Here is a 17,157-nt window from a genome sequence, read left to right on the forward strand (position 1 = left end):
AGGAATCAATAAATTGATAATTGACATACTGCCCAAATTGGAAGATGTGATTTTCCAGATTGAAATCCCAATCCAGTTAGTAAAATAGACATCCAGCAAAAGATATCATTATGAAAATTCAGGATAGTGTAGACAAAGAGAAGGTATTTTGTGCCTCCAGAGAAAGAGACGTTAAGTTACATGTAAAGGAACAAAATTGTGATTAGACTCTTCAATGGCAATGGCTGAGGAATTCAATTCACAGCCATAACATTCATTGGTTGGGAAGTTAGAATAAAGATATTTTTTGACATGCAAATTTAAAGAAGTGCTCCACCAAATTAAGGGAGTAAACCAAGAAAACCAGACAACAGGGAATTCACCATAAGACAAAAGTAAAGAGACTCACCAGGATAATAGAGAAGGGAGAGTCTAAAATAGCGAGAGGGCAGCAGGCCTCCAGAGGTCTCCAAACCTGTCCAGTTTGGAGTAGATAGAAAGGATCAACTAGTTATGTCTACAAGACATAGAATATCTGATATGGCTGAGCATATTGAAAAAATATTTAGAAAATCAGGATCAAAGTTGGGATGAGTTGATGACAAATACGTAAAAAACTAAGCAACAAATTTTCTTTCAATTGCTCTAGGGAGAACAAAAATCTGCATATAAAACAAAAAGTAATCACAAGGTATCACCTGAGGCTCAACTACAAACTTTATTTGCATTGTCATAGTGATGTAAATATCAGACATTGTATTAACCACTTATTATATATATAATGTATGGGAGGCATGAGGGACCGGAAGAATGTGTGAGTGTGGGTGTACGAAGCTGCTATGTGGAGAGTGAAATAGAGCTAAACCCTCATCTTGCAAAGTGGGAAGTCAAAAGAAAATGACCAAAACTAGAAAAAAAAAAAAATCAAGAGGTAGCACAATAGGTATGTTATTTAGAGACATGGAGAAAAATATCAAATGAAATGGATAAACGAATTGAAAATGACTTCCTCTGAAGAGGGGAAATGAGATGGGGAGGGGAAAGTAAACAGGGTTATTTTTCTAATAAATATAATAAAAAGTTATGTAGGAATACAACTCTTTAAGCACACAGTGAATAAAAATGTTTGACCTAGTTGCATTACTTTTTCCTGTGTCAGGGTAACTGTTTACAAGATCAGTAACTGAGATTAGCTGTACCAGGAACAAAAAGAGGCTGATTTATGGGCACCTGTACTGAACATTAATCTTGGCCTCATTCATCTGAGCCCTTTACTTAACCATTGCAGTCAACTTGCCTACTTACCATCCAACATACTAAGTCATTGAGAGAAAATACCTTTTACAACTGTAATACCTATGGGGCACTTGGGTGGCTCAGTCAGTTAAGCGTCCAAATCTTGATTATGGTTCAGGTCATGGGTTTGTGGGATCAAGTCCTGCATCGGATCAGGCTCTGAACTGACAGCACAGAACCTGCTTAGAATTCTCTCTCTCTGCCCCTCCCTGCTCATGCTTTCTCTCTCTCTCTCTTTCAAAATAAATAAGTAAACTTAAAATAAAAAACCTTAAAAAAAAAAAACCTATTGTAATACCCATAGGCACTAATCTTTAGAGTTTCTTGAGATAGGATCCCTGTGTTTCACTTCTGTATCCCAAGTGCCTGGTATATAATATGTGCTCAAAAAATTTATTAGTATGTACATGTTTTACCCATTCAAAGAAATTCTTTAAAAGGAAATCATAAGGGAGGTTACAAACATAGTTGGAAACATATGACAATAGAAGTCCTACACACCAAATTTCACAGGGCTACTATAACATAGTACTTAGCAGTAAATGTATATACTTATTTATTTAAAAAAAAAAATAAGCAGGGCGCCTGCGTGGCTCAGTAGGTTAAGCGTCCGACTTTGGCTCAGGTCATGATCTCACAGTTCGTGGGTTCAAGCCCCACATCGGGCTCTGTGCTGACGGCTCAGAGCCTGGAGCCTGCTTCAGATTCTGTGTTTCCGTCTCTTTCTGCCCTTTCCCCGCTCGTGCTCACTTGCTTGCTCTTTCTCTCTCTCTCTCTCCTCCCCTCAAAAACAAATAAACATTAAGAAAAATAAGAAAAATTGAAAACCAGTTGTCTAGGCATTCAACTAAAAAAAAAAAACCTTAAAAAGTGACAAAATAAAACTAAAGGAAGATGTAAAATTATATTAATGATACATGAAGAGATAATGCAACAGAAATGAAAGAAACAATGAAAGATAAACAAAACCTAGAACTGAATCTTCAGGGTAGGAGATGGGATATCTAGCAAAACAAGAAAACTTCTAATTAGAAAACAATGAGAAAAGACACAGACCATACTAGAAAAAGAAAAAAAAAGAGGCAATAACTATAAAATAAATAGTGGGGGTTTACTCCAAACTCATAGGTGTAATTTTATGCTAAAGAAGGCTGAAAACCCACATGAAACAGACATTTTTCTAGAAAAAATATAAATAATTAAAATCACTCCCCCGCAAAATTGACAAACTAACCAGGTAACTATTTAAAAAATTGAATTTGTAATCAAATGTCCACCCTGCTGCTTTACAAGAAAATCCTCTTTATCCAATGTAATTGTACTTTGGATCAGACACTATTACCTCCACACAGATTGCATTTCCAAGCCTCTTGTGAGAATAAATGCTGCTCTATGACTAACATCAGCCAACAGTATGCAAGAAGAGCTGCTTCTTTGCGGTTTACGGGAGTCTTACTTGAGGGTCATTTCCCTGTCTCGCATGGTGTTCTTTTGTCCCTCCTCCACACTACTTCCCTCTCCTACCTTGTTTAAGCGCTGTTTGCTATTGGTATTGTTGTTACTATGTGAAAAATGACTTTAGATGAATTGCTTTCTTTTGTGATACCATGTTTATTCATTAAAATGATACTATAAGGGGCACCTGGGTGGCTCAGTCAGTTAAGCGTCCAACTTGGGCTCAGGTCATGATATCACACTTTGTGAATTAGAGCCCCGCATCGGGCTCTGTGCTGACAGCTCAGAGCCTGGAGCCTGCTTCAGATTCTGTGTCTCCCCCTCTCTTTACCCCTCCCCTGCTCACGCTCTGTGTCTCTCTGTCTTTCAATAATAAATAAACGTTTAAAAAAATTTTTTAATAAAAAAATTAAAAAAAAATAAAATGATACTATAAAAGAATACTTAATTACAACGGAGTATTACTCAGCAATCAAAAAGAATGAAACCTTGCCATTTTGCAACTATGTGGATGGAACTGGAGAGCAATATGCTAAGTGAAATTAGTCAGAGAAAGACAAAAATCATATGACTTCACTCATCTGAGGACTTTAAGAGACAAAACAGATGAACATAAGGGAAGGAAACAAAAAGTATATAAAAACAGGGAGGGGGACAAAACAGAAGAGACCCATAAATATGGAGCACAAACTGAGGGTTACTGGAGGGGTGGTGGGAGGGGGGATGGGCTAAATGGGTAAAGGGCACTAAGGAATCTACTCCTGAAATCATTGTTGCACTATATGCTAACTAATTTGGATATAAATTTAAAAAAATTAAAAATAAAATTAAAAATAAATTAAATAAATAAATAAATAAATAAATAAATAAATAAATAAAAGAACACCTAACAATGTAGAAAAATGGTCACAATATTGTTGTGGTAAAAATTTATATAGAGAGTATATGCCAAGAGGCTAGTACATTTTTAGAAAGTTTTTTTCATATACCAATAATTTTATTTTTTATTTTTATTTATTCTTTGTGAATTGCTTTTAAGATTAAAACCATAAAATGTCAAAGGGCAACTGGGTAGCTCAGTGGGTTAAGCGCCGGCCTCTTGATTTCCGCTCAGGTCATGATCTCATGGTTTCAGGAGTTGGAGCCCCACTTCGGGCTCTGTGCCGACAGCGCCTAGCCTGCTTGGGATTCTGTCTCCCTCTCTCTCTCTGCCCCTCCTCCACTCATGCACATGCTCTCTCTCTTTTTCTCCCTGTCTCTAAAAATAAATAAATCAACATTTGTTAGGAAGTGGAACTATAAAATGTCAAAAAGAAGATATGTTTTAACAGCAAATCTGAGCTGAGTGTAAAATACAACAAAGGGTTTGTTGTCTTTTGACGTATAGTTAATATACAATGTTATGTTAGTTTCAGGTATACAACATTGTGATCTGACAAGTCTATACATTACTTAATGCTCTCCATGATAAGTGTAGCCACCGTCTGTCACCATACAATGTTATTACACTATTAATGACTAGATTTCGTATGCTGTACTTTTCTGTGACTTACTTATTTTGTGACTGAAAGTTTGTATCTTTTAATCCACTCCACCTACTTCATCTCTCCCCCTACCCCCTTCTTTCTGGCAATCACCAGTTTGTCCTCTGTTTATGAGACAACTACAGGTCTTTTATTTGAAGCAAAATGTTTATTATCATATCATTGCTTTTACAACTAATTTTAAAAAATTTTAATGTTTATTTATATTGAGACAGAGAGTGAGAGACAGAACATGAGTGGGGGAGGGGCAGAGAGAGGTAAACACAGGCTCCAGGGTCTGAGCTGTCAGCACAGAGTCTGACACGGGGCTCAAACCCATGAACCGCGAGATCATGACCTAAGCTGAAGTCAGTTGCTTATCCAGTTGAGCCACCCAGGTGCCCCAATATTTTTAAAATAAAATATGTAGAAATTAGATAATTACAAAATATCAAATACAATAGTCATTGCTGAGATGCAAACTTTAGTCTTTTTTATAGTTATTTAAAATATTCTACACTTTTCAAATGAAAAATAATTATTAATATCAAAACTATAACTACACAAAATATTTTCATAGAATCTCTGTAAGTAAGGAGAGTCATAAGCATGTGCACGGGGGAGAAAAGAAGCACAGAGCTTACTACATGATGAAAGGTAATTGTGCCATGAACAAAACAAAGCTATCTTAACAAAATCAACTATAGGGATCTCTAGAGTATAACAAGTATGAAATGTAAATCTTGTGATCTTATAATACTCTGTATAGATTATCATTTGCCTCTGGATTTAGTATGATAAAGATTTTTTTTTAAGATTTTATTTTTAAGTAATCTCTACACCCAGGAGTGCCTGGGTGACTCAGTTGAGTGACCAACCTTTAATTTTGGCTCACGTCATGATCTCATGGTTTGTGAGTTTAGCCCCACATTGGGCTCTGTGCTGACAGTGCAGAATCTGCTTCAGATTTGTCTGTCTCCATCTCTCTTTGCACCTCCTCCCACTCACACTCTTTCTCTCTCTTTCAAAATAAATAAACATTAAAAAAAAAGTAATCTCTACACCATGGTGCTCAAACCCACAATCCTGAGATCAAGAATCACAAGGTCCACCGACTGAGCCAGCTGGGTGCCCCTAATAAAGATTTTTTTTTTTTTTTAATGAAGAAGGGAGAGACACCTGGGTGGCTCAGTTGATTAAGCATCCAATTTCAGCTCAGGTCACAATCTTGCAGTTTGTGGGTTTGAGCCCCTCATGGGGCTATCTGCTGTCAGTGCAGACTCTGCTTTGGATTCTCTGTCTCCCTCTCTCTCTGCCCCTCCCCCTCAGTGCATGCTCTTTCTTTCTCAAAAATTAGTAAACATTAAAAAAAAAAAAAAAAAAGAGGTGTGCCTGGGTGGTTCAGTCAGCTGAGTGTCTGACTCTTGATTTCAGCTCAGATCATGATTTCACAGTTCATGAGATTGAGCCCCACTTTGGGCTCTATACTGGCAGCATGGAGCCTGCTTGGGATCTTGGGATTCTCTCTCTCTCTCTCTTTCATTCTCTCTCTCTCTCTCTCTCACACACACACACACACACACACACACACACACACTAAATAAATAAATAAATAAATAAATAAATAAACAAACAAACAAACAAACATTTTTTAAAAAAAGATAAAAGATAAAAAGAAAGAAGGGAATGCCCCTCTACTTTTTACTTCAAGAGACTAGTGAAAGATGTGGCAGTTTCTGTGGTAGGAAACAGAAACCAAAGGAAGAAAATGTTCCTGTGAAATGCTATGATAGTTACTGCCGAAAAGAATCTGCTCAAAGTTTTTGGGTTCCCCCCCGAGAGGCTCTACTCATAGCAAAACAACTCTGAAAAGCATGAACAAATTCAGAAGATTCAATTTCAAAATCTATTACACAGTTACAATAATTGGTAGTAGGAAACAATCAACAAAACTAAAAGACAGCCTATGGAATGGGAGAAGATATTTGCAAATGACATATCAGATAAAGGGTTAGTATCCAAAATCTATAAAGAACTATCAAACTCAACACCCACAAACAAATAATCCAGTGAAGAAATGGGCAAAACACATGAACAGACACTTTACCAAAGAAGACATCCAGATGGCTAACAGACACATGAAAAGATGCTCAACATCACTCATCATCAGGGAAATATAAATCAAAATCACAATGAGATACTACCTCACACCTGGAAGAATAGCTAATATTAACAACTCAGGAAACAACAGATGTTGGCGAGGATGCAGAGAAAGGGGAACCCTCTTGCACTGTTGGTGGGAATGCAAACTGGGGCAGCCACTCTGGAAAACAGTGTAGAGGTTCCTCAAAAAATTAAAAATAGAACTATCCTACGATCCAGCAATTGCACTATTAGGTATATACCCACAGGATACAAAAAAGCTGTTGCAAAGGGGGACATGCACCCCAATGTTTATAGCAACACTATCAACAATACCCAAAATATGGAAAGAGCCCAAATGTCCATCAACTGATGAATGGATAAAGAAGATGTGGTATATATATACAATGGACTATTACTCAGTGATCAAAAAGAATGAAATCTTGCCATTTGCAACAACATGGATGGAACTAGAATGTGTTGTACTAAGCAAAATAAGACAGAGAAAGAAAAATGCCATATGATTTCACTCACGTATGGAATTTAAGAAACAAAACAGATCAGCATAAGGAAAAGGAAAGAAAATAAGATAAAAACAGACAGAAAGGCAAACCATAAGAGACTCTTAAATACAGAGAAGAAACTAAGGGTTGCTGGGGGGGTGGTGGGTGATGGGCTAACTGGGTGATGGGTACTAAGGAGGGCACCTGTTGGGATGAGCACTGAGTGTTAAATGTAAGTGATGAATCACTAAATCTACTCCTGAAACCATTACTACACTATATATTAACTAACTTGAATTAAATAAATTTTTTAAATGAAAAAAAAAATTGGTGGTGTTATTCACAAAAAGACACATAGATCAATGGAACAGAAGAGACAGTTGAAAAGTAGACCCACATAAATATAGACAACTGATTTTTGACAAGGGCACCAAGGCAAGCCAATGAAGAAAGGATACTTCTATCAATAAATGGTTCTGGAACAACTGATTATCCACATGCAAAACAAAACAAAACAAAATACCTAATACCTTGACACATTCCTCACAGTTCATACAAAAGTTAAATTGGAATGGGTCATGGACCTAAATATAAAAGATCAAATTACACAACTTCTCAAAGAAAACAAGAGAAGGTTTTTGTGACCTTGGATCTGGCAGAGAGCTGTTCAATATAACAGCAAAAGCACAGTCCATTCAAGAAAAATTGATAAATTGAAACTTATAAAAGTATCAAACTTTCATTCTGTAGAAGACATTGTTAACAGAATAAAAGACAAGCCATGGGCTAAGAGAAAATACAGTAAAACCTTGGATTGCAAGTAACTTGTTCTGCAAGTGTTCTGTAAGACGAGCAACCATTTCTAATAAATTTTAACTTGGTAAAAGAGCAATGTCTTGCAATATGAGTAGTACATGATGCAGAGTATCACATGATCACAACTGAGCCAATGGTTCTTTTCTCTCTCTCTCTCACTCTCTTGTTGTGAGATTGTGGGTGATCAGCTCCCATGCTGGGATGCTCGGTCTCAGGCCATGGTGTTTGGCAGAAATCAGTGATTTTTCAGAATGTTGGAAGTTTCCCATGACTGGCACGAGTGTATTTTGTCACTTGGCACATATGGACCGTCCTTTGCTTTTCCATACAAGAGTAAGCTTAGGAATGCTTTGCTTCATTCTAGGTCGGGCTGCCTGCAGATATAGACCCTTTTCTCTGCCGCCTTATTGCCAGTTACATTAAATACAGTATATGACTAGGCTTATTACTACTGTACTATAGTCAACATCCATGTGAGTGTATACAATGGCCCCCATGCAGAAGAAGATTCCATTAAGCCAATAGACGGCAGTGATTCTGTTAGTGATAGTGATGGAAGTGGTTCTACACAATAACCCTCCTGTCTCTTGTGTCCCTCACACCAGCCATGAAGGTTTTCAAAGAGAAGTGTAAGTTATTTTTCCTTATATTTTTTATTATTTTGCATTAGATTACAGTGTTATGATCATTCTTATATGAATATTTTTGGGTTGTGGAACTAATCATCTGAATATCCATTATTTCTTATGGGGAAATTAGCTTTGATATACAAGCGCTTTGGATGACAAGCATGTTTCCAGAATTAATTATGCTCACAAACCAAGGTTATACTGTATTTGCAAAGCATACAGGTGATAAAGGACTCATAACTATGATAAAGGATTTTAAAAATTTGGGGTGCTTGGATGGCTCAGTCAGTTGAGCAACTCCCAGAGTTCTGGGATTGCACAACATGTCAGGCTCTGCCCTGACAGGGATTCTCTTTCCCTCTCTCTCTGCCCCTCCCCAATTCACATGCATGTGCACTCTCTCTCTCTCCCTCTCAAAATAAATAAATAACCTTTAAAAAAAAAAAAGAATTTCAAAAGTTCAACAATAAGCAAACAACTTGATTTTTTCAAACTAGGCAAAAATCTGAGAACATTTTATCAAAGAAGATAAATTTATGTCCAATTAGCCTATAAACAGATGTTCAACACCACTAGTCATTAGGTAAGTGCAAATCAAAATCGCAGTGAAATACCACTATACATCTAAAATGACTAAAACAAAGCAAACAAAAACAAACCCCCCAACCTCCCACCCTCCCTACCCACCACCCCCTCCCGCCCCCACACACATAACACTGACAATACTAGGTACTAGGTAAGATGCAGGGCAACTTGAACTCTCACACATTGCTAGTAAAAATGAAAAACAGTACAACTACTCTGGTAAAGAGTTCAGCAGTTTCTTTAAAAGTTAAGAATTTACTGTACAACTCAGAAATCCTACTTTCAGGGATTTGCCCAAGCGAAAAGAAAACTTATACACATGATGTTATTCACCATTGCCGAAAACTGGAAATGTACTTCAACAAGAGAATGGATAACAAACTGATCTATCCATACGATGTCATACTACTCAACAATAAAAATGGCTGAACTATAAATTCATTAAATGGTTACATCTTAACGGCATTTTGCAAAGTGAAAGCCAGACCCAAAAGGCTATATACTGTATAAAACCATTTATATGTTATCTGGAGAAAGCAAAAGTATTCAACAGAAAACAAATTAGTGGTTGCTAGGAATTTAGGGATTGGATTGGAGCAACAAGGATAATTCTAGGGTTAGAGCAGGATGACCGGAACATCCCATAATGCCTGAAAGTAAGAAAACAAAAACAAAAATGGAGTCATATCAAAGACATAAGAGCCTACATGAAAGAGTTCCCAGTTACCAAAAGCTTAACCAATCTGAGCAGCACTATAAATAAAAATAGTATTAGACCATAACAGAATAAATACAAAGTCCATAAGTATATAGTAATGCAAATTAATGTTTGATTAAATAAATAAATGATGGGAAAGAAAAAACTCTTCCTTACAGAAGAAATCTAATTAATACAAGTAAAAGGAATGAAGAAAATAAAAAATTACAACAGCACAGCAATGTAATAATTGTTGCAGTTGGGGCACCTGAGTGGCTCAGTGGGTTGAGCGTCTGACTTCGGCTCAGGTCATGATCTCACTGTCCGTGAGTTTGAGCCCCGCGTTGGGCTCTGGGCTGACAGCTCAGAGCCTGGAGCCCACTTCAGATTGTGTCTCCCTCTGTCTGCCCCTCTGCTGCTTGCACTCTGTCTTTCGTGTTGTCTCAAAAATAAATAAACATTAAAAAAAAATTTTTTTTAATTGTTGCAGTCAACATCTGCTAATGAATGCTGACATTAGCAGAGAAGGGTTTAAGGAAAAACAAGATATTTGCATAGCTTCAAAGTATCCCCTCCAGAATATTCCTGTGGAGGTTTTCAAATATGTCCACAAATTCTTTGAGATTCCTCCTTCCAGGAAGCAAAGCTTAATTCCTCTCCCCCTGAGTATGGACCAGATTTAGTGACTCACTTCAAATGAATAGAGTATGAAAAGAAAAGAAAGAAAAAAGTAACTTTATGGTGGAGAAAACTGGTAGATGTCATGTTAACCAAGCATTCAAGTTTCCCATCACCGGTAATAAGATGCTGGCAGGGTGTACCCCTTGCAATGAGAAGGGCACCTCACCTCTGGGGTATTCCTCAAAACCCGTAACTCCCCTATAACCACGAGAAAACATGAGACAAACCCAAGCTAAGCACTACTTCACAAAATACCTGACTGGTATGTTTCTTCAAAGCTGTCATGGTCATGAAAGAAAAGGAAAAAAGACGAAGAATCTGTTACAGATTGAAAGAGAATAAAGATACACAATGATTAAACACAAGGTGGTACTCTAGACTGGATCTTGGAACAGGAAAAAGACATCAGTGGAAAACTGAAAAATCCAAACAGAGCCTACAGTGTAACTAACAGTATTTGTAACAGTACTAAATTCTTAGTTTTGGTCATTGTGCCACAGTTATGTCAGATGTAAGCATTAGGAGAAGCTGGGTTAGGGGTATAAATGGGAATTCTCTGTAGTATCTTTACAGTACATCTCTATGTCAAAAACTATTTCAAAATAATAATTTAAAGATATAGCAAATAAACTGAACTGCTTGAAGCCATTTTCTCTGTCATTAATGGTTCAACGTCCTCTTAATGAGATTTCCGTGGTTAGACATACACTTGAATACATCCAGGATACATCAAACTAGATTTATCATTTAGGTTCTACTAATTCCACTAGTTCTACTTGAAAAGGTCATCTCTTCAGGGCCCCTGGGTGGCTCAGTTGGGTAAGTGTCCGACTCTTGGTTTTGGCTCAGATCATGACCTCCTGGCTCCATGATTTTGAGCCCTACATCTGGCTCCACACTAACAGTGCATAGTCTGCTTGGGATTCTCTCTCTCCTCCTCTCTCCTCCTCTCTCCTCCTCTCTCTCTCTCTCTCTCTCTCTCTCTCAAAATAAATAAATAAACTCTAAAGATCATCTCTTCACCTAGAAAAGTTATCTCCTCCCACTTCAGACTGTCCCTGGGAGTTCCTGTCAACAACAACAATGTTCTTTCCATTGTAGGAAGCAACTCTGCCGTTGGCTGTGACAAGCAGAGCTTCTTCTGAGGTGCCTCTCATGATGGCTGTGGCCCCTGCTCCTGCCCACTGCCTCTGTGCGACCCCTGAACACTAGGAAGCCCAGCCACAGGCTGAGGTCGTTGCCCCTTCCTCTAACTTATCCCCACCCACGCCCCCACCCCATACTCTCGATCTCCCACCAGTGTTCCTCTCACAGTATTAGACCGTAATACAGAGAACTGCTGTGCTCTCACTCAGCCTTGTTATTCACACTCCCACACTCAATTTGGGCATCAAACCTGCAAAAATTCTAGATTTATGGGGTGGTTGAACTGCCTTCTCTGGATGCCAGTCATTAGGAAGAAGTTCTCTGGGCCATTGGTAAGATCACTCATTCACCAGCAAGTATCTGTACCGCCTCCCAGGGCGTCAGGCACTACAGGTGACAGAGCTGAGAGTGAGACACTGTGATTAGCAAAGAAAGGAGGAGAGAATCATCAGACTCTTAACAGAGCTTGTCCCCTTCTCCCTTACTGTCGGCGACCTGGGTGGGCAGAGCTGGGGAAGAGCCAGTGACAAGAAAAACCTCTTCAAACCAAATCAGAGGTCCTGAGCTGCTTGCACAAGTGTGTGGAAACAAGCGGAGTTGTTTACAACACTGTATTTGAAGGAAATATCTGGAGTTCAAAAACAGGGATTTAAAGACAAGATGGTAAAATCCATAAAAACTTGTCTCAAACAGTTTATCAGGCCGGAAAACCTTCATAAGCTTTTTGCTTTTTTAAAAAAGAGGCCTTAAGTAAGAAGAAAACAAACGTTGTGAAGATTTTCAGAGACACCTCACTCACCAACCTTCTCTTTGTTAGAATTACTTGTCATTACTTTAATGTTCATTCACGAAAGTCTATTTACTCTGAATTGAGAGGTCAATTTTATCATCATTTGTCCCGTGCATACATTTTAAAATTAGAAATGAGCACCTCAATTGTGGTGGAGGTAGAGCCCCTCCCTAAGGAATGTGGTGGGGGCCTTCTCAGAACAAAGGAAGGCAACGTGCCCAATCAACTCCTATACACGTATGCATAACTCTGACACAACTCTGAAACTTGGACTGGGTTCAATCAGACTATGTGTGTCACCCTATATGGGAGACAAAGAAGCTGCAATTGCGCAAAAGGCTACACCCTGCTGCGCTCAGGGCTCGGTTTTTCGGACACAAACCCATTGAGCCCATGCTGACACGACAAATAAAGTGCTTCCTGGAAAAGAAAGCCTCGCGGCCCCGTCTCTCTGTGTGAGAATCCTGCTATACAACGGCCATCTCTTTTAGTTTTAATATTCCAAAAAAGATTGAGTGATTCTGGTGCTGTTTTTACCCTACTGTTGGTTAGCCTATGTTGTAAAGGAACAGGGAACTTTTCCTCTGTTAAAAAAAACAAAAACAAAAACAAAAACAAAATTCAACCAAGTAAATTTGAAGATCTAACTGGCTTTATTCAACAAGCGATGAATCGGGCAGCACCTCATCTGGCAAGTAGCAAGGCCCTCGAAGAGTTGTACAAAATGGAAGGTTTATAGGATGGAGGAGGGGCAAGGAAGTTACTAGGGAAAGAAAAGAAAGGATGGCTCCAGGAAGGTCACTTTCTTTTAGGGAAAAGGGCAGAGGATCTTACCTTGCAGTTTACTTCATCTCTTGGGGGCGACTGAGAGAGTCCCAGTGACAGATTACTTCTTTAGTGCTGGCCAGAAAATTCCAATTAGGGCAATATTTCTGGGGGAGATTGAAGTTGCAATTAGATTGAGTATTAAGCCCCGGTTTGGGAACTTGGTCTAAGTGGCATCATTTTGGGCCTGTGGTTTTCTTTCTTTTTGTTTTTAAGTGTATTTATTTATTTTGAGAGAGAGAGAGAGGGAGGGAGAGAGAGAGAGAGAGAGAGAGAGAACAAGCAGGTGAACGGCAGAAAGTAGGAGGGAATCTCAAGCAGGCTGCACACTATCAGCACAGAGCCCGATGTGGGGCTTGAACTCACAAACAGTGTGATCATGACCTGAGCAGAGATCAAGAGTTGGACACTTAACAGAGTGAGCCACCCAGGTGCCTCCAGTTTTCTTTTTTTAATACCTTCGACCCTCATTTTCATAGTGTTCTATTTAAATGAAAGGTAAATGTTGTGTAGGCCTTTAAATATTTATATGTAACAAAAGAAGTTTATTATCTGTCAAGTAATTCATTTTGCAACGAAGTTCTATCTCTTGAAAATTAGTGTCTTCTTGTTTTACCATTGTGATATTGTATATTATGGTATGATTATGTATATTGTATCATATCATATCATATCATATTATAATAAATACATTTGGTCTTGTTTCTCTAGCAGAGCTCCTAAAACCCTTGGAATTTCCGAAGAGATGAGTGTTATAAAGGTGTCTTTGGTTATGTTAATGATGTGGCTTTCCAATCGATCGCACATAAGCTGGGGGCGGGCTGCCAGGAGAGCCAATCATGTGATTAGAGGTTTGGAACTTTCAGTCCCACCCCCTGATTTCTAGACGGGGGTGCTGGGCGGGGGCGGGTGATAGTTGACACTATCACTGATGGCCAGTGATTTACTCAATCCCGCCTATGTGATGAAGCCTCCATAAAAATCGCACAGGACTGGGTTCAGAGAGCTTCTAGGCTGGTGAACATGTGAGGTGTTTGGAGAGTGGGGCCCCTGGGGAGGGCGTGGACATACTCTGCCTTCTGCGTCTCTTCCACCTGAAGAATCATCCGTAGCCTTTAGCATATCCTTTTATAATAAACTGTTATTAATAAATAATAATAAACAGGCAGTTAGTGTCTGAATTGAGGTAAATTGTAGGACACCCAGCTACTATCACAGAATGGCCTGGTGTGGGGAAAACAAAACAAAACAAAACAAAACAAAACAAAACAAAACAAAACCACACACACGTTCGATGACCAGAAGTGTCAGAAGTGAAGTGTTCTGTGTGAGTAGTAAAGAAAGTCTCACAGGTAGAAAGCTGGATTACGCTTTTTTTTTTAACTCAATTATTCTTCCCTTAAATAGTGAAGGCATCATAAAAGACTACCAGGAAAAAAATGTTACAGTCAAGTCAACCCTGACTTTGGTCTTTGGCGCACACAAAAGGATCCACACATGGGTGTAGGAAATATAAAGAGTGGTAAGAAGATGGTCTCTGGAACCAGGTAACCTGAGGTAGAATCCCAACACTGTCTCTTTCTAGATGTGTGACTTGGGACAAGTTATTTAGCCTCAGTTTCCTCATCTGCAAAGTGTAGGTAATAAAATACATTCTTCACTGAATTGCTGTGTGGCTTAAATTTGATGATATATATAAAAGTATTTGAACAGTGTCTAGCATACGCGCACACACACACGCTATACATAGCATACATTGATTTATATATTATATTGACTTTGAATTTATTATTATTATTTCCAATCAGTTCCCTGAGGTCACAAGTGAAACTAAGTTAAATGGTGACTTGGCAGGCAGATGTTCTACTTAACTGGCATTAGTAAAGGCCATGGTTCTCAATACCACATTAGTGGTTTATAAAGGAGCATGTACTCAAGTGAAATAAGTCAGCCAGAGAAAGACAAATGTCATATGATTTTACTCATATGTGGAATTTAATAAACAAAACAGATGAACATAGAGAAAGAGAAGGAAAAATAAGATTAAAAAAAGAGAGGGAGACAAACTGTAAGAGACTCTTAAATGCAGAGAACAAACTAAGAATTGCTGGAAGGATATTGAGTGGAGGATGGGCTAAATGGATGATGGGCATTAAGAAGGGCACTTGTTGGGATGAGCACTGGGTGTTATATGTAAGTGATGAGAATCACTAAATTCTACTTGTAACATCATTATTCCACTATATGTCAACTAACCTGGATTTAAATAAAATTTAAAATTTTTTAAAAATATACAAAAGATTGGGGCACCTGGGTGGCTCAGTCAGTTGAGCGTCTGACTTCGGCTCAGGTCATGATCTCACGGTTCATGGGTTCAAGCCCCGCATCGGGCTTGACTCTAGTCCTTCCTGGGCCCCATAATTGAACTAAAACCAACAAGTCCAAATGGACATGGAAGAGGATTAGAAAGCAAATCCTTCCATCATTTGCATCTCCAGATTTAGAGCTAAGAATTCTGAGATAAACAAATGGAATGAATTTGGAAATGATGCATCAAAGGCTTCCTCCTATGACATGAATAGTGGGAGCTACTGAGGATCTGCCTATCAAACGCTAGAGAGACATTTTCCCCCAGACACCAAACAGGGGTAACAACTCAGGATGACAAAAACCTGCAATCCTGCAGATAATGAATTTTCACCATTTCACATCCTCTCAATTTTAACAATTATAGCCACTGAATGCATCATTGGTATCGTTGCAAATGGGTTCATCATGGCTATAAATACAGCTGAATGGATTAAAAATAAGGCAGTTTCCAATAAGCAGGATCCTGTTTTTCTTGAGTGTACCCAGAATACCTCTCCAAAGCTTCATGATGATAAAAATTACCTTCAGCTCAACATCCCCACATTTTTATAATGAAGATGTTATATATGGTACATTCAAAGTAACTTTCATGTTCTTAAATCATTGTAGCCTCTGGTTTGCTGCCTGGCTCAGCTTCTACTTCGTGAAGATCGCTGATTTCTCCCACCCCCTTTTCCTCAAGCTGAAGTAGAGAATTTCCGGGACGGATGCCCTGGCTCTGTGGCTATCAATGTTTATTTCCTTAGGCTACAGTGTGCTCTTCTCCAATGACATCAACACCATGTATTGTAACAATTCTTCTATCCCTCTCCCAACTCCTCTAAGAAAAAATACTTCACTCAGACCAATGTGGTCATCCTGGTTCTTCTCTATAACCTGGGGATCTTCATTCCTCCGATCGTGTTCATCTTTGCAGCCACCCTGCTGATCATCTCTCTCAAAAGACACACCCTACACATGGAAAGCAATGCCACTGGCTCACATGGGGACCATCAAAGTTACCAGCTACTTTCTCATTCTCTACATTTCCAATGCAGTTGCTCTATTTCTTTATATGTCCAATATCTGTGACGCCAACAGTTCCTGGATTATTTTGTGCAAATTCATCATGGCTGCCTACCCTGTTGGTCACTCCATTCTGCTGATTCAGGACAACCCTGGGTTGAGAAGAGCTTGGAAGCAGCTTCAGCCTCAAATTCATCTTCACCTAAAAGAGAACCAGAATACCACAAAACAAGCCCAACCAGCTCTGCCTCCCCCTTACCCAGACCCCTCTCCCCCCACCTCCTTTCTTCCCCAAACCTGACCTGATCCTTCCACCTGATGTGGTTTTTTATACAGAAGGTTAATCTTCATTTCTCTCTTTTGCTTCTTGGGCACAGTCTTAGTGATGTTTGACATATTCTTTACCTAAGCCTCCTATTTTACCTCCACTTGCTCTATGTAAAAGCAGCGGTTCTACACATTAGAATCTCTGGGGGAGATTTTTGAAATACCAATGTCGAAACCTGACCCTAAATCAATTAAGTCAGAATTTTTGGTGTTGGAACTTAGATAATTCTTTTTAATTTCTTAAGGTGATTGTTTTCCAAAACCTAAAACAAAAAAGTTTAAGATGCTCAGCCTGGCTTATATCAAGAAGAAAATGAAGACCACTTTGAGATATAATTTTTTACCTATTAGATAAGCAAAGATCAAAAAGTTTGGTAACACACTGTGT

The 17,157-nt window shown here is 38.7% G+C and overlaps 1 protein-coding gene and 1 long non-coding RNA gene across 2 annotated transcripts in view; one reads left to right on the forward strand and one right to left on the reverse strand.

The window, feature by feature from the left end:
• LOC122235357 overlaps window positions 1-13,158 on the reverse strand; it is an 82,123-nt gene extending 68,965 nt beyond the window's left edge. The window contains exon 1 of the long non-coding RNA XR_006213429.1: window positions 13,077-13,158. This is a non-coding gene — a long non-coding RNA (uncharacterized LOC122235357). The remainder of the gene's footprint in view (window positions 1-13,076) is intronic.
• Window positions 13,159-15,728: 2,570 nt separating this feature from the next.
• Window positions 15,729-16,743, forward strand: TAS2R39 (taste 2 receptor member 39). The gene is given in 4 exon segments (XM_015541407.2): window positions 15,729-15,895; window positions 15,897-16,234; window positions 16,237-16,414; window positions 16,416-16,743. Coding segments are annotated over 4 exon segments (1,011 nt in total).
• The last annotated feature ends 414 nt before the right edge of the window (window positions 16,744-17,157 follow it).

The sequence above is a fragment of the Panthera tigris genome, chromosome A2 (assembly GCF_018350195.1).
Source record: "Panthera tigris isolate Pti1 chromosome A2, P.tigris_Pti1_mat1.1, whole genome shotgun sequence".
In the NCBI taxonomy this organism is placed as follows: Eukaryota; Metazoa; Chordata; class Mammalia; order Carnivora; family Felidae; genus Panthera; species Panthera tigris.